The sequence below is a fragment of the Microtus oregoni genome, unplaced genomic scaffold, assembly GCF_018167655.1.
Source record: "Microtus oregoni isolate MIOR12 unplaced genomic scaffold, Mior012 000025F_ref0000491, whole genome shotgun sequence".
Lineage (NCBI taxonomy): Eukaryota > Metazoa > Chordata > Mammalia > Rodentia > Cricetidae > Microtus > Microtus oregoni.
Genome location: NW_024543084.1, coordinates 11,837,916 through 11,856,720, shown reverse-complemented (window position 1 = coordinate 11,856,720; position 18,805 = coordinate 11,837,916). Strand labels below are relative to the sequence as shown.

At 52.5% G+C, this 18,805-nt stretch overlaps 1 protein-coding gene across 3 annotated transcripts in view; it reads right to left on the bottom strand.

The window, feature by feature from the left end:
- The window catches only part of Col5a1 (collagen type V alpha 1 chain), a 150,757-nt gene that overhangs the window by 21,386 nt on the left and 110,566 nt on the right, over positions 1 to 18,805 (bottom strand). For all 3 annotated transcript variants that reach the window (XM_041674302.1, XM_041674303.1, XM_041674304.1), the window contains exons 38-57: positions 16,518 to 16,571; positions 15,667 to 15,774; positions 14,079 to 14,168; positions 13,705 to 13,758; positions 12,447 to 12,554; positions 9,535 to 9,642; positions 8,120 to 8,173; positions 7,263 to 7,316; positions 7,071 to 7,178; positions 6,269 to 6,322; positions 6,059 to 6,166; positions 4,793 to 4,846; positions 3,938 to 4,045; positions 3,360 to 3,413; positions 3,073 to 3,126; positions 1,675 to 1,728; positions 1,015 to 1,068; positions 376 to 483; positions 244 to 297; positions 98 to 151 (exon numbers count right to left, since the gene is read on the bottom strand). In XM_041674302.1, the coding sequence (XP_041530236.1) occupies positions 98 to 151; positions 244 to 297; positions 376 to 483; positions 1,015 to 1,068; positions 1,675 to 1,728; positions 3,073 to 3,126; positions 3,360 to 3,413; positions 3,938 to 4,045; positions 4,793 to 4,846; positions 6,059 to 6,166; positions 6,269 to 6,322; positions 7,071 to 7,178; positions 7,263 to 7,316; positions 8,120 to 8,173; positions 9,535 to 9,642; positions 12,447 to 12,554; positions 13,705 to 13,758; positions 14,079 to 14,168; positions 15,667 to 15,774; positions 16,518 to 16,571 (1,494 nt within the window). The remainder of the gene's footprint in view (positions 1 to 97; positions 152 to 243; positions 298 to 375; positions 484 to 1,014; positions 1,069 to 1,674; positions 1,729 to 3,072; positions 3,127 to 3,359; positions 3,414 to 3,937; positions 4,046 to 4,792; positions 4,847 to 6,058; positions 6,167 to 6,268; positions 6,323 to 7,070; positions 7,179 to 7,262; positions 7,317 to 8,119; positions 8,174 to 9,534; positions 9,643 to 12,446; positions 12,555 to 13,704; positions 13,759 to 14,078; positions 14,169 to 15,666; positions 15,775 to 16,517; positions 16,572 to 18,805) is intronic.

The window sequence follows — 18,805 nt, the reverse complement described above, 5'->3', positions numbered from 1 at the left end:
CCTGCGACAGTCACAGCAGGTACTTGGTCAGTAACTCCTATGGATGAGTTGATGGTGTTGCTATGGCAATATTGGAGTCCCCTAAGCCTTAGCTCACCTTTTCGCCTTTGGGACCAGAGTCTCCTTTGAGTCCAGGGAGTCCTGGAGGGCCCTGTAGGAGAAGAGAGAGGAGTCAGTCTCCTTGTCCCAAGGGTTTCCAGTGACCGGCCCATACAGAAAACACTGGCATTTCATGCTACTCACCAAAGGGCCAGGGGGACCATCAGGGCCTGGGGATCCTGGGAGGCCTTGTTCACCCTGAAACAGAGTCCCTTGTTGTGATTAGGTGCCCCCATAATCACCTGTTCCTTACCCTATGCTTGCTAGGCCACTTACCACAGGACCAGGGATCCCTCGAAGACCATCAGGGCCAGGCTTTCCAGGGGCCCCTTGGGGGCCAATAGGACCAGTCTTCCCAGGAGGGCCTTCTAAACCGGCTTCTCCCTGTTTAGAGGATGCAGAAGGATGCAGATATTCAGAGGCCCCCAGGGTGCTGCAGAGATGCCCCCATGTGTCCTACGTGGAAGCTGACTTGGCCCACACTCCATCCTGTTAGCAGCGGCTCCCTGACTCCTGCTGACTGTGGTAACCATCACAGCAGGTCGCCCACCAGGTGCCTAGCCAAATGACACCCATATGCGGGGCTCACTAAGTCTCAGAAATGACAAATGTTCCCATCTAGGCGTGCAGGTCACCCCACTCAAGAGTAACTGGGTGTTCCAGTCCTGGACACCACATGTACCACTCAGGTAATGCCCATCCTAGTCTCCTAAGGCCCCACTTCCTGTGTATACTGTCTTCTGCTCTGTCACAGGTCAAAGACTAGGTGTGACCTCACCCTGGCTCCTTTCGCCTCCTTCCTCTGCTTCTTTATCCTCCCTCTGCCTCCATGGCTCCTCCGTCCTTAGACTGCAACCTGCCATTGCCCCAACCTCCTTTAGACCCACAGAGGTCACAGACACCAGGGTAACTTACCTTGGCTCCTTTCTCTCCTTGTCTTCCTTCGGGCCCCGCAGGGCCTGGAGGACCCTAGAAAAACAATAGAACAACTAAGATTTGAGCGCTGAGTTTGAAGACCAGGCCTAGACTCCAGGGAAAGCAACAGGGTGTGAGGCCGCCCTGAACCACTCTCCAGTGAAGATTCAGACCCCCATACGTGATCCTATGACTCCAGAAACCTGCAAAGCTTCTGGTGGATCTACAGATGCCCTAAATGCCTTGTGTATAGAAAGACCTCTCCTGCCTGTACACTCTGTGGCTTAGCCGCCACAGTCCAGGCATCCAGTGACACACTACAGACATCTGTTCCTTATCTTGACTCTCCTTTGTTCGGATAGGCTGGTCTATGGACAAGGAGAGTGCAGCTCTTGAGAATTTTCTCTCCCATGATGGCAGAACACACATGTCAGACACTGGCCATCCTGAACACCCCTGGTTTAGACTTTGCTTCCTCTGAGGTTGCTCCACCCAGCTGTGTCTCCCCACCGATCTGTGACCCGATGAGCTTGTTCCACATTTCAGATATCCGTGTGCCCTCTTCCGGGCCACGTGGGGCACCAGGGGCTCCACAAAGGGGTAGAGGTCTTTTTGCAGGAAGCAGCCAGTGAGAGCGGAGCAGAGGGCAGAAGGACTTACCCTCTTTCCTGGAGGTCCGGATGGACCGGGTTCGCCAGTAGGACCTGGGGATCCCTGGTTGGGGGAAAGGACACAGAGCATCAGAAGTCTGTCACGTCAGGACACAGGGCCGTGCTACCACAGCCGAGAAAACACTTGGCGATTCAGTCCTTTCTGTGGCTAGCCCTGCATGGCCCCTCTCTGGTGTGAGTATAGCAAGTCCCATTCCCTGCTGGTGGCACTCAGGGACTCCAACTGCTAGCCCACAGCTGTTGTATCTGGAACAAAGAGACTCCCTGGGGCATGCTTGAGTCTAACACCCTGGAAGTCTGGTTCCCACCACGTCATCCTCTACGTCTCACCTGCAGAAGGACCAAGCTGAAACCCAAGGCAGGGGTCATGTCACGACACGTCTGGCTCACAGTCTGTGCCCCCAGCCTTTCACTTCCATTGCTGCCTGTCTCAGATCAACAATACAAGTCTTTGCCCTTCCTTGGGTCAGTGATACAATGGTTTGAATGGTCTCTGAAACCCAGGCTCATATCAGATTGCCCTTGTGCTGGTGTTGAGAGGAGGGGCCTGGTGCTCAGGTCATGTGTGTATGCATAGTCTACACCACAATCACAGAAATGAGCTCATTCTAAAAGGGTGATTAAGCCCACCTCTCCTTCCCCATCAGGTCAGGATGGCATCCACTATGTTATTATTTGAGACGGGATCTTACTCTGAAACCGAGGCTGACATCGAACTCATTGTTCAGACCAGACAGCCTCAAACTTGTAGCAATCATCCTGCCTCAGTTTCCTGAGTGCTGGAATCAGAGCACGAGCCACCATATCTGTTCTCACCTTGCTAAGCCACGGCAAGACACCCTACTTGATCGGGTCCCTCTATCTTGACTTCCTAGCCTCTACCACCCTGAGTCAAACACATTTGTCTTGTTTTAATTCACCCAGCTTGTAACATTATCCCACCAGCAGCAAAAAGACCTAGAGAGTCAGTCATTCCTAGGAGCTGGCCCCACCTTGGGGGTAGGCTGGAGAGACCTCTGAGTCCAGCACAGTCCAGCCAAGGGACCTGAAGGGGTCACCTGGTCCCATGTCAAAGAGACCACCTTGCATCAAAACAGCTGCTCAAGACCAAGTGGCCTCAGTCTTAGGGACATTGGGCACCTGTTGGGAAGCTTTGACTGATATTCAGGGTGAGACTGGGACACTCCGCAGAGACCTTAGACTTTGGGCAGGTCCCCTGGTGGGACCACACATGCATCTTTCCTTTGGAGGAAGGGTCCCAGCCTTCATTAGGTCCCAGGGCTCCTAAGCTCTGGCCACAGTCAAGAGGGACCTAAGTTTGGGCTTCTCATAAAGACCCAAGAATGCAGGGATGGTCCTACCAGGAAGGCATCAGACCACAACTCACCGTCTGTCCAGGTTCACCATCATCCCCTTTGTCTCCAGGTGGACCATCTTGACCCTGTGAGAACAAGAACATTGTTTCCACTGGATAGATCAAGTTCACCCTCCAGCCCTAGTGTGTTCTCAGATCCTTTCCCAAACCCAAATACACCTACTGTGCCCAAAAGTTGGGCATTGGAACAGGGATAACCTGGAGGGGTGCTGTGGCCTAGAGAACCCGGTAGAAGGGTAGAAACAGAGAATGAGCAAATTAGGGATGGCAAGAGGTAGCAGAGATGGGAGGACACTTACTGCAGGGCCTGGCTCTCCAGGGGGACCAGGGTCTCCGGGAAAGCCCACAGGGCCCTGAGAAAAGAGAATGAAACTATCAGCAGCCTGACACACCCGCATGGCCCACTACCACCCAGGTCTCAGGACAAGGGACAGTGCCGACCCCTCCAGCACTTTTGATCGTGAGGCCCCTATCCTGAAGAGTCCACTTAAGTGCAAACACACCCAGGAGGCAGGTACGGAGCAGTAGCCTTCTGCTCTTTTGAGCCTAGTGAGGGCAGGTGCCCTACCCACACATCCACTCTGGTGGCCCCTTCAACTTCTGATGCAAAATTGGGGCCATTAGGGAAAAGCAGCATCCTGAGCCTGAAGGCCTTCCATCAGGAGCCCCGCTGGCTGCTGCTTCTGTCCCAGGCCTCCCCGCCTCCCTCTTGCTGTTTCATCCGTAGCTGCTGTAGAAACCTCTAGGGTAGACAGAATTACCCTTCCGACACACAGCATTCGTACAGCTGTTCCTAGGTTAGGGAGCACCCAGTGCAGGCACTACAGGGATTCAGAACAGACGCTGCCCAGACACCACAGCATCTAGCGTTACTTACAGGGCTGCCTTTGGGACCATCATCTCCAGGAGGGCCTTTGGGTCCAGGGGGTCCAGCAGCACCAGAGGGGCCAGCTTCTCCCTTCTCCCCTCTTTCTCCTTTAGGTCCCTGGAGAGGAAAACAGCTCAGTTCTCAGAGCCCACTGTGTACTCACCAGAGCCTGAAAGGCGCTGGCCTGGAACTGGCCATTCATGGACTCATTGCTGCATCAATCCGGCAGCCCCTTCCCAGCATCCCTGTGCTCCAGGATGGGTATGGAACTGTTCTTGCCTCTAATTCTCCATAGCAACCTCATGTGTACCACAAGGCAAGCAAAGAGCCCTGGCCTTCTAAAACCTCAGCTCTAGGTAAGGTCTGATTCCTGATCTGATGAAAGGCGGTGAGGGAGTCCCATAGTTCAGGCATAGGAAACAGTGGGAAACTGAGACACCTCAGTCCCACAAGATGCTTCCTAGGTCCAAAGCTACTCTGGGGATGTCCTGTCAGTGACCATACCCAACCTTCAGAGGCCTAGGCTAGCTGAGTTAACAGGGTGGCTATGCTCATACCACAGCAGTCCGTGAAAGGGTCTATGTACCACAGATGGCAGTTACCGGTGGCCATGATTGTGAGGTCATTGTTGCGGTCTGCACACGCACACACGTGTGCTCAGCCCCACGTCTGTACATATGCACGGACACAAGCTCAGCCCCCACAAGATGCTACACCTTCCCATCATAGTTCTGTTTGACAAAGCAGGGCCATGACTCCCATTTCATGGGAGGGGAAACTGAGGCAAGAATGAAGCTTCTGGTCCAATGTTTTGTCAATGTTCCCACTAGGCACATCCCACTGCTCCTCCAGGGCCACACTCACCGGGGGGCCTCCTTCTCCTGGAAGACCAGGCTCTCCAGCTTCACCAGGCTCCCCCTGAGAAGACAAGACAGTGTTGGAAGGTTCCCTCACCGATGGTGATAAGGAATGGGCCATCTGGCAGCACCTGTCCATCTGCCCATTCTGCCTGCCTATCCTTGGGCACCGGAGTCCAGGACTCTGTGGGGTCCAGATAGCTCACAGGAGTGCAGTGGGAAGCCAATGCAGAAGAAGGAATGGGAAAGACAGGGAGATGTGAGGGGATGAGGATGTCAGGGCACTGTGCAGATCACAAGGGACACCAACTCAAGGCTGTCCCAAGCAAGTGCTCTGCCTCCTCGCACACGGGCCACCATGCCTTCCCACCGTGATGAGCCAGACAGCCCACCAGCCTTTAAGTTATTTTCTCAGGGATTTTGTCACAGCGGTGAGAAAAGAAGCCGGGTAGAAGCGAGAGACCCAGTGTATTCTCCTGCAGTGCTGAGACAGGAAGGAAGGGCCTATGAGATGGTGGCAAACAAAGGCCGTGTAGGGGTGAGGCAGTGGGGAGGAGACAGCGGTGCCTCTAACCCACACCCACTTCTCTCTCCCTTTCTTATCATAAAGAACAAGCACACACCAGCCTGTCCCGAGCATAAGGCCTTGCATTAGGAGCAAGCCCCAGGAAGGGCAGACCATAGGCTTCTAGCCCTTTCAAGGCCCAAGATGGCCTCCTAAAGCCATCCTCCCAGTACCCTGTGGAGCTCAGTCTCACACTGAGACCATCACGGTTCCCACACACATGTGTAGTCACAAGCATGCATACACACATCCACACATATCTGTGCCCACACGCTTGGGCTAACGGTGCTTAGTTAGCCTCAAGGGCCAGGCCCAAACACCATCCATCAGGAATGACAAGGCCCTGGCTGTGAGAAAGCAGAACTAAGAAGAGGCTGTCACAGCAAGATCAATCCGGAAGGAGATCTGAGTAGGAGGAAAGGGAGCAAGAGGGGTGTGGGGGAGCCAGCATGCTACTGCTTTGGATTTTGCAAATGGCTGTTACAAACGACCACTGTCAGAGATCTGGACTTGAGGTCATGCATCTACTTTTAGGTTTCAAGATGGGTGTGAAGGGAGTGTCTCTGTGCAAGCATGCATGCGTACATGCATGTGTGCTCACATACACAGGCGCACGAGTGCATCCACACACAGGCACATGGGACTGTGTGTACACACAAACACACTACTGCTATGGGGCAGACACTGTGATAAACAGACAGACATCACCTTTTCTCCCACTGCACCAGGGTTGCCGATTCCACCAGGAGGACCTTGTGGCCCATCAGCACCTGGAGCTCCAGAAGGTCCTCGGGGACCCGGGGGACCAGGAGGGCCCTGGGAGAAAGAAAGAGCATTGGGCAAGACAAGTTGTAAATACCCTTCCCCAAAATGTAAACCAGGGGAGCGCTACTGGGCCTCGATGGCCCAGCCACTTACCATCTGGCCCACGTCTCCTGTCTCACCCTTCTCTCCTGGAGGTCCTGGCAAACCCTGTGGACAGAAAACTAGTGAGTTGCTACTCTGTGAGAGATGCTCAAGGCTCTCACGAGTGCCACGGCCATGATCAGCCCTGCTATGATTGCCACTCCTATGATGCTTCCTGAAGGCCCTGAAGTGTGCTTCCGTGAGTCTGCCTCCACGGAAGGAGTTTTCCTGCTTCCAGGGCTCACACAGCCGAGGATATAATCAGAGGAGAATGGGAAGATTTATGGGCACCAGCACTTACAGCAGCTTCCCATAAAACAATAAACCTAATGAGCCGGCAGCAGGGAAGCTTCCGGATAAATCAAGTCCCCACCATATGCCAAGTACCACCACTAACTAAAATTTGTGTTTTCCAAAATAAAGTCTTGTGTTCAAAGAATATTTAATGGCCTTCAACATGGCCTATAACATAAAACGAAAGGCTGGTGTACACTTTACAGCGCACAATGAGTTTGGGGTTTTATGGACATCCAGTAGAGTCAGTCACCCTGGGCAGAAACAGGTAACCTAGAGGGCAATGAATGTGGTGGGCTGGGGGGATGGCTGTCACTTTTAGGTGGTTTGTTCAGATGTGAACATGTGTGAGTGCGTGTGCATGCACGTGCACATTCCTGCGAAACAGGCAGCACTTCCAGTCCCTACTACTGAGGCTCAGTTTCTTCATTCTTACAATGACAGGAAGAGTGGGCTCAGCAAGATACGGACACCTCTTCTTGGCGGGGTGGGGTGGGTTCCTGGGAAGCTCCATGGTTACCTGTAATCCCACTGGCCCCGGTGGTCCTGGGAAACCTCTTGAACCTTCATCTCCTTTCTGTCCAAACAGGCCTTGTTGCCCGCGAGGGCCAGGCTCACCGTCTGCTCCCTGGAGGAAAGAAGTGAGCGTGGGTGAGGATGGACAGCAGCTTGAGAGGCGGGCCTTGCTATGTCATTCAACACGGATACTCACCGAGGGACCTGGCTGCCCGATGGGGCCTTGAGGACCCGTAGGTCCAGGAGGACCCTGTAGGGGTCAAACAGAGACATAATTATTTTGGAATTGCAGACGAGTCCAGTGGTAGGTTGATTCTGTCTCCAGAACCGGCTGGGTGAGCAGGATGTGACTTATGAATGAAAGTCAGTCCCCAAATGTGCCAGTCATCAGAGGGACACTAACGATTAGCATTATGGCACAAGCCAGTTGTAGGTTCTGAGAAGTGGGCAAGGCTCGCAATCCAACTATGATCATGTTGCTATGGGTAACAGAAGCGGGGCAGGTCACTCCGTGTCCTCCCAGCAATTCCCCCCACACACACGCCCAGTTGTGGCAGAAGAGACCCCCTCGGACAACAAAGATCAGAAGTCTCAAAGCTCCTAAGAGCTGAGCTAGGGAGGGACTCCCTCATGACCCTTGCTTGCAATGGAGAGAGAGAAAAGCCCGCTGGCACAGACAGCCAGAAGCCTGTACTGATGCCTGGTGATGTCACCACTGGCACTAGTCTGAGGCTTAGGGGAGTCTCCAGTTTGGAAGGAGCTCATGGTGCTGGAGGGGGCTGGTGCGGGAGATGGGGCTACAGCACCCACAACCCAGCACCTCCAATATGTGAAAGGGCAAGGGACAATGGATGTTTTGCTTCTACAGAGCTCTGAGGTCCTCAGAGATGAGCCCCCAGGCAGACACATGGCTGGTCGTGCTTTGCACCAAGAGAGTCTCTCACACGCCTGAACACACATGCACACGGGTGTGACCCGGGAGTTTGCGGTGTTGGGATCACGGAGCATGAACACATGCTCTCGGCAGCCACTCCAGCATGCTCACGCTCTTACCTGCTCGCCTTTGTCCCCCTTGCTTCCCTTCTGCCCTGGCTCCCCGATCTCTCCCTGGGGATGGACAGGAAGGATGTTGTTAGTCCAGTGGCTGGATGTGCCCTTCTCGGTCCCATGGGCAGTCTTTCTTGGAGACTAACAACAATTGCTCTCCACATGGTCCCGAAATTTTCCAAAAGAAAGTAACCCCTTACGTGAACTTTTTTTTTTTCTGATTTTGATGTCTGTGTATACCTAGGTGTTCATGCGTGTGTGTGTGTGTGTGTGTGTGTGTGTGTGTGTGTGTGTGTGTGCATAGCCTGACTGTATGTCTGTGCACTGGATGCAGACACTCTGAAGAGGCCAGAAGAGGGTGTTGGATTCCTTTTAACCAGAGTTGCAGGCAGTTGTGAGCAGCCATGTGGATGCTGGGAACTGAACCTCAGTCCTCTATAAGAGCCGTCATGCTCTAATCACTGAGCCATCTTTGCCATCCCCTACGTCTTATCTGCTCCTTTTTGAGACGGGTTTCTCACTGGCCTTGAACTTGCCTCCATCAGCTAGGATGGCCAGCCAGGGAGCCCCAGGGTTCTTCCTGTCTCGCCGCCCAGGTTCCGAGGTTATAGACACACTACCACACTGGGTTTTCTAAGCATGGGTTTGGGGAGTCGAACTCAGTTCTAATGCTAGCAAGGCAAGCGCTTTACTGATGAACCAGCCCGCTGGCTCCTCGATTTCCTTTATGATCCTCAGATTATTGCAAAGGTATTAGTACACATGGTGATGTGGTAGCCTACAATCCTCTCTGGTGCTTCCGTTGGACAGCCCCCCCCCCCACATGGAGACATAAGACTAAGAAATCCTCCGTGTAGAGGTGAGAAATTCAGCAATATCACCGGAGAGCTCTGACAAATGGAGAGCGAAGCCAAAGAACTCAGCCACACACTCTTTCCTTAATGAAGTATAAAACCCGGGCTTCTCGATAACGGCATCAGAAAGAGCAATAAAAACAAGAGCCTCAATCATTCAAGAGAAGACACTTAAAAATATACACAGCGTAAAACCTCATTAAATCCAGCCCCACACCGTCCCCATCTGAAAGGGCTTCAGCTCTGGTGACGACCTGCACACATCTCAGGCAACAGAAAAGCTGCCAAGGAGCCATGTGCTTTCCAGGCTCCCGACACATGCTACAGGTCTTATTGTTATTTATTTGTGTGCTGCTTTAAAATCATCCCCTCGCGCCCGGTCTGAAGGTGCACAGCACCGATCTGCCGGCTGAGCCCTCTGTATCATATATGATGTTGTCTCCAGGTCTGAAGATGCACAGCACCGATCTGCCGGCTGAGCCCTCTGTATCATATATGATGCCACACTTAAAACACTGCCCTTATACTTATTGCCGACAGGCCACACACATTCCTACTTCTCCGTACCTTATCTCCATCTTCTCCAGGAGGACCCACGGGGCCAGCTGGACCAGGGAGCCCCACAGGACCTTGGAGGCCATCGCGGCCAGCTGGGCCTTGCGGACCTTTCTCGCCCTAGAGAAGACAGGCAATTCAGATTCAATACAGCTTGATATTGGGAACAACGTGCCAGCACCGCTCCTCACCCTGGAGAAGGGCCCAGGGGCAGGAAGTTGGGGGTGTGCGGGAATGGTCCTAACATGCCATCCAGGGGAGTGGAGGTGATTCTGCCCAGTTCTGAACTGTGGATGGATGTCTCATTGCTGCACCAAAGCCACGCTCAGAATACCATGTAGAGTGAATTCTCATTAATCCAGTCCCACAGAGTCCAGCCTGAGTCGTTCCAAGGGGAACAGGGAGCTATTTAGAGGACTCCTTAGAGATGAGGAAACTGAGGCACAGTTAGTGCTGCGTTTGAATATGCAATGGTGAGGCCTTGGTTCTATCTGGGGGTGCTGTGGAAATCCGAGGAGGCTGGACTTCATTTGGAAAAGCAGGTCACTGAAGCTGTTCTGGAGAAAAAGATTCACCTCACTCTCCCCACCACCTTCCTGGCTGCCCTAAGGTGAGCAGCTCTGATCCAGCATCCAGCATGTCCTTCACCATATGTTCTGTCCCACTACAGACCCACAGCAATGGAGCCGGCCATGAACCAAAACCTCTGGACCACAAGCCCAAACAAATCCTTTGATTTAAGTGGTTTCTCTCACATATTTGTCAAAGTGACAGGAAGCTTATTAGCAGAGCTTGTGAACGGAAGTTCCCGAGTCTGCTTGGGCTCCTCAGAGCTGGTGAGCAGGGACCATGCTGTGCTACGGGACGGCCTGAGCAGCAGCTATGCAATCTCTGTTACTCTCTCAATGCTTTGTGAACACCCTGCCTGTACAGGCATACATACACACATACATGTGACATGTATGCACACACATACACACATATACACACATAAACATGACATGTATGCACACGGAGACATGCATATGCACACATACACATGATATGTATGCACACAGAGACATGTGTATTCACACATACACATGACATGCATGCACACACAGACATGCATGTACACACATACACATGATATGTATGCACACACAGACATGCATGCACACACATACACATATGTATGCACACACAGACATGCACATACACACATACACATGATATGTGTGCACACACGTGTGTCTACACAGCAAAACACAAACATGTATACATACAGACACATGACATGAGTGCACACACATACAAAAGCACAAACAATAAGACACATATGTCCACAGGCATGCTCCCACACAGGATATGCACAAGCTTGTACATGTGTGTTCCCTCCCCCACATACACAAATGCATGCAGACATGCATCCGCACATATACACATGCATGGCATTCACACAGCATGCCATGCATATACACACTTGAGCATGCACACAGACATACACACATACAAATCCTCATCTTTTCTGCCCTCCTAACTCTGACTTGTTTTTCTCCCTTCATAATCTCCAGAGATCTCACTAGTACTTGCTACACTCAGTTTTGACAAAATCCCATCACTGGAGAGCAACAAGCATTTTCTCACCTCAGCTAGGAGTTTATTTTTTCCACTGACACAAAGAAAGAAATGTGTGCAACAGGAGAGGGCCATGGATGCTGGCTAGCCGGTCCTGTCCTTCGTACACCTCAGTCCCCACTCCTTCAAGTTAGCCTGTCCTCCATAAGCTAGAAAGAGCTCTGGCAGGTTCAGGGTTTTGGCAGCATCTCTCCCTGCATTCTCTGTCAGGTTGGGAGTCTGCAGAGCCACCGACCCCCTCTCCATATTTTCCTCTTGCTGGATCTATTCTGGGAGACGGTGAGCTTTTCCCTGCTTAGGGCAGTTCTGGCAAGGTTTCTACTTAAATATTGAGTCTCTGGAACCAGTGAGCTTCCTCCAGTTGAGTCTGCAAGTGCCACATGTCCTGAACCTCCGAGTTCTGTGCTGGACTCAGAATCCAGCTGGACCTGTGTCCTGGGTACCTGACTAAAAATGGCACACTGTTATCAATCAGCAGAAACAACGTTGAAGGATTCTCTGTGGTACTGAAGCTCCAATGTGAGCTGACTGTTCTTCCTCCTTGTGAGCCCAGGAGACCAGGACACACGGAACACAGCTTCACTGCTTCAGTCAGCGGGCATGTGTGTCCAGCTCAGTGATCCATGCCCACCCTACACTGATGCTCCTTCCAGCACTGAGAGAGGGAAGCTGGGCTGAAATCTGTGAGATCTGCCCCCACGGTCGTGGGAAATCCAGGGTGATGGGAGGGCATGAAACTGCTTATGAACTGTAGACACAAAGTGGGGGTTCGGCGCCACTACGAATGGGGAGCCATGCTGGGTGATCAGAGAAGGGCTGTGTAGAAACCCAGGCCTGCCCAGTGTCCTGGCTTTAGAGGTCTTTCAGCGCCCAGTGAACTCAGGTCTCACAGAGGAGCTGTTCCACCTTCTGGGGACCTACCTGCCCCCCTCTGCCTGACAGTGTCTCTCTCCTGTGGTCTCATCAACAAAGGGGTCACCCATTCCCAAACACTTGTCTTTCTCCTAAAAGACCCAGTCATGAGGTTTTGGGGGAGGTGATATTTACTCAGCAGACGGTCCAGCTACCCAGGAGGCACAGTGACTACAGAACACAGGTCTGTAGGGGACAGGCCACTGTGGTATCAGCATTCTGGGTAGGCCAGGTTGAGCTGGCTGGCTGGGACTCCTCATAGGTCTATCCCTATAGGATAATCAGACTCCATAGCCTCTGTTTCCTCCCACGGCAGGAGAATGTCCATGGAGATAACACAGTAGGAGGGACAGGACCAAACCTGGGAGAGGACCCCAATCCTAGGTGGTACTTACCGGAACCCCTTTCTCTCCTGCTGGCCCTGGAGGTCCCTGAGGCCCAGGTCTCCCTGGAATTCCGATGGGCCCTGCAGCACCAGCTGGTCCTCTCTCTCCTGGAGAACCCTAAAGCACAGTAGGACAATGACTCACTTTAGAGGCTCCTGAGCTGTATGGTAAGACTCACTGAAGCACCAACAGGTCACACCACGCTTCCGCTCACTTGAGAGCCCTCGGTGGCCCCTAGATGACTTTCTACAAGCATGGACTGTTCGGTCTAGTATTTAGGGCTGTCATCAGGACCCTTCTTAGCTCTTCTCCTCCCACAATCCCCTCTTACGCATGCCCTCTCCCCCTACATGTCTGGGAACAAGTGCTATTTTGTCTGTCTTTGGTGGTCTTTTCCGGAGACCCGGCACCTACCCATCCCGGTAGGGTCTGCCTGCCCACAAAGTGCTCACAGAGTTAGAAGAGGGGGTCTTGATCTGGGAGGGGACAGGTACTGATGATAACAGGGAGCCAGGCTAAGCTTAAGGTCACATCGAAAGGTCAACCCAGCCTGCAAGCCCTCCATATACCCTATCAAAAGGGGAAACTAGTTTCTCGTTCCATCTGACGTCCCCAGCCTGGAACCCAGCTAAGGGAGGTTACTCCCAAACTCATCTGGACTTGATACCTGAGCACATCCATCAGGCTGGCTTGAATGGCAGAGGAAGCAAAGTGGACAGCCCTTACCCATGTCAGGGAGGAGCAGCCTCAGGCACGGAGCCACGGCTAAGGGCCTGGGAAGGCAGGGTCCTAAAGCCTCTCACAGTTGGGGTACTGGGATTGGCGGGGGATTAGCTAGTTCATGAAACAACATGTAATAGCTTCTGGACTATAGGCTAGAGTTAGACCCCTTTCCTACCTGTTCTGGGTGCTCCGCCCTAGGACACATCCTTGAGCTTCATAAGGAGAGCACCTACTCTCTGTGCTGACCCAAGAGAGGTCCACACCAAGTGTGAGTCCCCCCTCCTCACCTCCATGCCCAGACAGGTCACTTGTAGATCTCCAAGCTGTCACTCCCCTGCTGCTCCTCATACAAGGTGCTCCTATGATGCTATCAACCCAGCCGCTGGCTCAAGGAATAGAAATTCCTACTCTCTACCCTGTCCTCCTGAAGCACTTGATGGGGACCTTAGCAGCTAGGCACGCCCTCCCAGCTCTGAGGGCATCCTACCTTGCCTGAGGAACAACAAGTCTGAAGGATAGGATGGGATAGAAGACTTTGACTTACCGCAGGACCTGGCGGGCCAGGGGGGCCTTCACTGCCTTTTAGCCCAAGTGCTCCCTGTGAAGTAGTAGGAATAGGGTTGAGGGCACTGAGAGAGAGCCCCAGGGCTGTGCACCATACCGCCACACCCACAGAGGGAGCCCCAGGGCTGTGCACCATACTGCCACACCCACAGAGGGAGCCCCAGGGCTGTGCACCAGGGCTGTGCACCAGGGCTGTGCACCATACCGCCACACCCACAGAGGGAGCCCCAGGGCTGTGCACCAGGGCTGTGCACCATACCACCACACCCACAGAGGAAGCCCCAGAGCTGTGCACCAGGGTTGTGCACCAGGGTTGTGCACCATAATGCTATACCCTCCTAGCCCATCACTCACCACTGGGCCGGGGAGCCCTCGGTCCCCAGGGAATCCACGCAATCCTGGAGGGCCATCCTTCCCAGGGAGGCCAGCAGGGCCTGGGTCCCCCTGGAAAGAGAGCCAGAGTTAACCCTACCTGGAAGTGCCAGCTGTTGATCTCTCAACCTTCTTCATTGTTTAAGGTGGAGGGTGTGGCATTTGTCAAGATCCATTGGGATCTTGACCGGAGCTTCCTCTAGCCCCTTGGCTTTAAGGAAATTCTCTGCTTTTGTTTCCATTTGGAGGCTGAAGATGGAAGCCCGGACCTGGCATGTCTCCTCTGTTCCTCTGTGGACTTCTCTGTGGACTTGAGCTCAGCTCCTGCACACACCTGGGAACCATGTTCTCCAGGCTGGTTCTGTATGTAGATCTGGGGAAGGGACTCCAACTGTGACTCCCTCTCCCTGTGCTCATTCAGGTCCCAGACCTACAAAGTCCAGCAGAGCCACAAGGGTTCTGCAATGGGACCGTGTCAAGCTAAGGGCACACTAGTAGCTTGTGGTTAAAAACACACCACTCAGGGAACTTGGCTGCCACCCCAATACCCACTTCTAATAATAGACACCATTGGGCTTGCCCTTCCCAAAAGTGTAAAAGATAGAATATCTTCCAGAATTTTCCCTGGCCTTCACATGGGAAGACACAGATCTTTCTGAACTCAATGAGCTCTCTTTTTCTAGAGTAGATAGATTTATAGTCCAAGAGCTGTGTATGTTAGGGTTATAGATGTGAATTCACATACACACAGATCTGAGGATATATGTCTTTACTTACCCACAAACTTAAGGTATGTGTGATTTCCTTCAGTATTTATTTCCTGAATGTCTCTAATCTTATTTATTTTTATATGATCACATCAACAGATGGGGTGGGCCAGACACGGTGCCACATGCCTTTAAACCCACTCAGGAGGCAGAGGAAGGTGGATCTCTGCAAGTTCAGGCACAGCCTGGTCTACATGGCAAGTTTCAGACTAGCCAGGGCTACACAGTGAGACCCTGTCTCAAAACAACAATAATAACAAAAAAATAGCCTGAGCGCTCGTATTTTTAGTTACTGACACAGAAATCTGAAGAATTTTATGCTAGCATACAAACATTACAACCACAAATTTGGGGCACTCCAGCCTACTGGACAGACTACAAAACAAGGGAAAGTCGGCGCTGAGTACAAGGTTAGAAATGCGTTCATTTTTCATTTTCAGAATCTATTTTCAGTGTGTTTAAGCGAGGGGTTTTCAAAGGGCTGTGCTCTACCAGATCTGTATTGGCTGCTGAAGACTCAGAGCCTTTAGTCTGTTTCTGGGAGGAATGGGCAGCAGGGGAAGGCATGCTCCACAGGGTATGGGATGGTTTGATCCCACGTTCCCTCTGTGCGCCAGCTGCATCAGGTCACAGCCCTGTCTCTGTTCAAGCAAAATGGATCTGAATGTGTAGGTTTCAGAGAAGCATGTGTTTGATAAATTACCCATTTGTTGAGAAAGATCAAGAGAAAAAGCAAAGTTTTAACTGATTCCCTGGGGGGAAAAAAAAAGATTCTTCCCACACGGAAGCTTCCGGACACTCACCTTTGTCCCCTCTTTTCCGGCAGCACCTGGGAGGCCCTGTTCACCAGGGGGCCCTGGAGGGCCAGGGTGGCCACGCTCGCCCATCGGACCCGTTTCTCCTGTGGGACCCTACAGGGAGAGACCGTGTTGGTTTTGAGTGAGTGACCTGTAAGGGGGTTAATCTCTTCTTCCTGAGCCTAGGGACAGCCCGACTATGGTGCCAAAGCATCCACAGTGGACCTCCCATTCTTCTCCATTCTCTCACAAGGCTCCTCCTGCCGTCCAAATGCCAGGAGGAAAAGATGAAGCCAGTGGAGAGTTAGCCATGGCTGGTGTCCCCCTGTGCCCACGCCTCTCGAGAGGCTGTTTCTGGGATGTGATCAGAAAGATACCAAGGGCTGCCATATTTGCCACAGGGAGGAGAAGGCCTCATGGGCTCCAATTCTGGGGTGACACCGGGTGTCAGTCTCTTCTCATTATGTCAGGTGTGACTTTCTAAGTGGCAAGGTGGCGGGTACAATACTGTCCTTGGATCTAAAGTCATCAGCCCCAGCTGGAACCTGTGCCCTTCACTGATCCATATTGGTTGGAATCAGGTGCCTCTGCTGTCCGCAAGAGGACAAAAAGACACCATTGGTCCCTGTGCCCATGGGGGTAGTTGTGACTCCAGAGCCTGGCCTTGTTTGCCTGGGGTCACCTGAGCTCTGCTGCCTGCTTTCTCTCAGCACAGTCCCTCCAGGGGTTCATCTCCTGCAGTTAGCACAAACTTTCCATGGGACTTAAGCCTCTCCACTAGTGGGTCCACCCCCCTAGAACTGGGAAAAACTGACCAGAGCCCTGACTCCCGGACCCAGGATGCTGCAAGGTCTCACCTGAGGGCCAACCACTCCCGGGGGGCCTGGAGGGCCAGTCTTGCCTTGGAAACCCTGTGGAGAGAGTCAGCAAGCTGAGGGCCATTGTGGCAGCACACACCACACTGATGTAGTCTCCTTAGAAGCCCATCCCGCACCAATCCCGGTGGCTGTGCTCCAAACCCTCACTTTAGAGTCATGCCTTATGCTCCCTTTCCATACTAATTTCATGAGACTACTGAAGTCAGGTGGGTGAGCTCCACGCTGCGTCTTTGTGCCGAGAAACCAATTTTAAGCCTGTTATTCTCCCTCATGTCACTGCGTGTTCATTTTCTGAGGACACGCGAGAGCCGTCTCTGGGCTGGTGCTCATTAGCAACTTTGTAGGACGGTTTAGCCTTTGTTATCTGACACCTCTGACGCACAGCAGGTGACTCGCCTGCCTGCGTCTCTTCATATTTAGGACGGGCGGGAGCCAGGCCTGGCTGTTCTCTGAAGCTGTCCGCTCAAATATGTTAGTTTAAAGTCACTTCATAGATGCTGTCTCCTCGAGGATCTAAATGCTCATGCCTACAATGGTCCAGGCTCGCCCCCCACTTGGGCTCTGCTGCCCGATCTCTCCTATTGAGCAGGAAGCTGCAGCAAGCTAAGCTTGATCTGAGGCCTGATGGCAGAGCAAAGTTGGCACAATGAGATACACCTGCAGCTGCCAGGTATACAAGGATGGATCTACCCAAGGCCTGAGAAGGATGCTCTAGCTGTGCAGAGGTCACTGCTACGGCAGGAGGGTGAGCAGGTGGCTCAGGGCCAGCAGGTGACAGTCTAATATCTCACACAATTCACTGGCCACATGAATCACATCAGACTCTGCCCTGTCATCCCCCCGGAGGGCTCTTCTCTCTCAGCCCAACACAGTTCACACAGCAGGCATTTCTGAGACACATCTATTTGACAGCTAAAAACAAGGGGTGATGGACAGGTCAAGAGGGGGGAAAGCTGACAGGATGTAGGAGCCAAAGTAAAACTCTGCTCATGGCAGTGTCCGTGAGGAGGGCAAGAAAGACCTCCCACCAGGTCCACAGCCATTCGAGGGCCAGGCAGGACCGACAAAGAGGAGTCTGCTCCTTGCTGAGAAACAGAGTTTGGGCTCCCACTAAGAAGTAATGTCCACTTGTATCTGGATGGAGGAAAAAGGAGAAAAAGAGGAGGTGACGAGGAGAGGGAAAAGAAGAAAGGCTACACTCCAGAGGTCTCCAGACAAGTCTCGGATGGCCAGCGGCATTGCCGAAGTGGCCCCATATCTACAGAGGTGGCCGCGGCATGATCGAAGATGCTGGGAACTACACTTTCCCAAGCAAAGACAGGAGGTTTAATTATCTGCAGAATAAGTCTGAGGGAGAAAAGCACACAGTATGCAAAATTCTTCTCTTGTCTCCTTGGAAAGGCATTAGAGGAGAATGTGCAGAGCTCTGAAGAAATGCTTTAATTTTTCTCTCTAAACAAAAGAGCAAGGTAATCTTCATTTATCAGCCGGCATGGGCTGTTCCAACACTGGCAAAGGCATAATTAAAAGGCTTCTCATCCCTGTGCACTGAAAGGCAGAGGGGACAACATCTTAAGGCAGGAGCCGGGACTCTATATGATGAGGTGGTCAAAGGTCCACGTCAGGAGGGTCAGTTTCAGCCATGAGAGCCCCCAGAAACCTTCAGGCACAATGAACTGGATATAATGACACAGAAGCCTGTCGGCGCAATGAGCCCCACTCTGCTCGGTGAGAAACGCTTAAACCTGTACAAACTGCCCTTTAATGTGGATGGGGCAGGGGACACAAAGAGAGCATTCAGAGTGGCAGCAAGGATGTTGTCACCAGCACTTGGAGGACTCAGTTGCTTCCAGTCTGAAATCCCAGGGTCATTTGTGACCAAGATCACAGGCAGGCACATGCTCTTTCTGAGATGGGGTCTCTCACTGAACCTGGAGTCCACTCATTGGCTGAACTAGCTGGCCAGACAGTCCTAGGGACTCTCTTGTCTCCCCTTCTCCTGCCTCAGAGCTACAGATTTGCACCTCCACACTGACTTTTCACATCAGTGCTGAGGATGGGAGCTCAGACCCATGCTTGCCCCACGGGGCACCTCACGCACTGAGCCATCCCATCTCCCATCCACAAACGATTCTTCTTTATCATGACAGAGGAGGCTAAAGTCACTTTTTGCTCCCTTCCACCAGCTCCCCAAGCTGGAATCTCCCAGATGGACAATATTGGGATCCATGTGATGCCACCCTTGAAAATGGGGTTCTGTAGCCTAA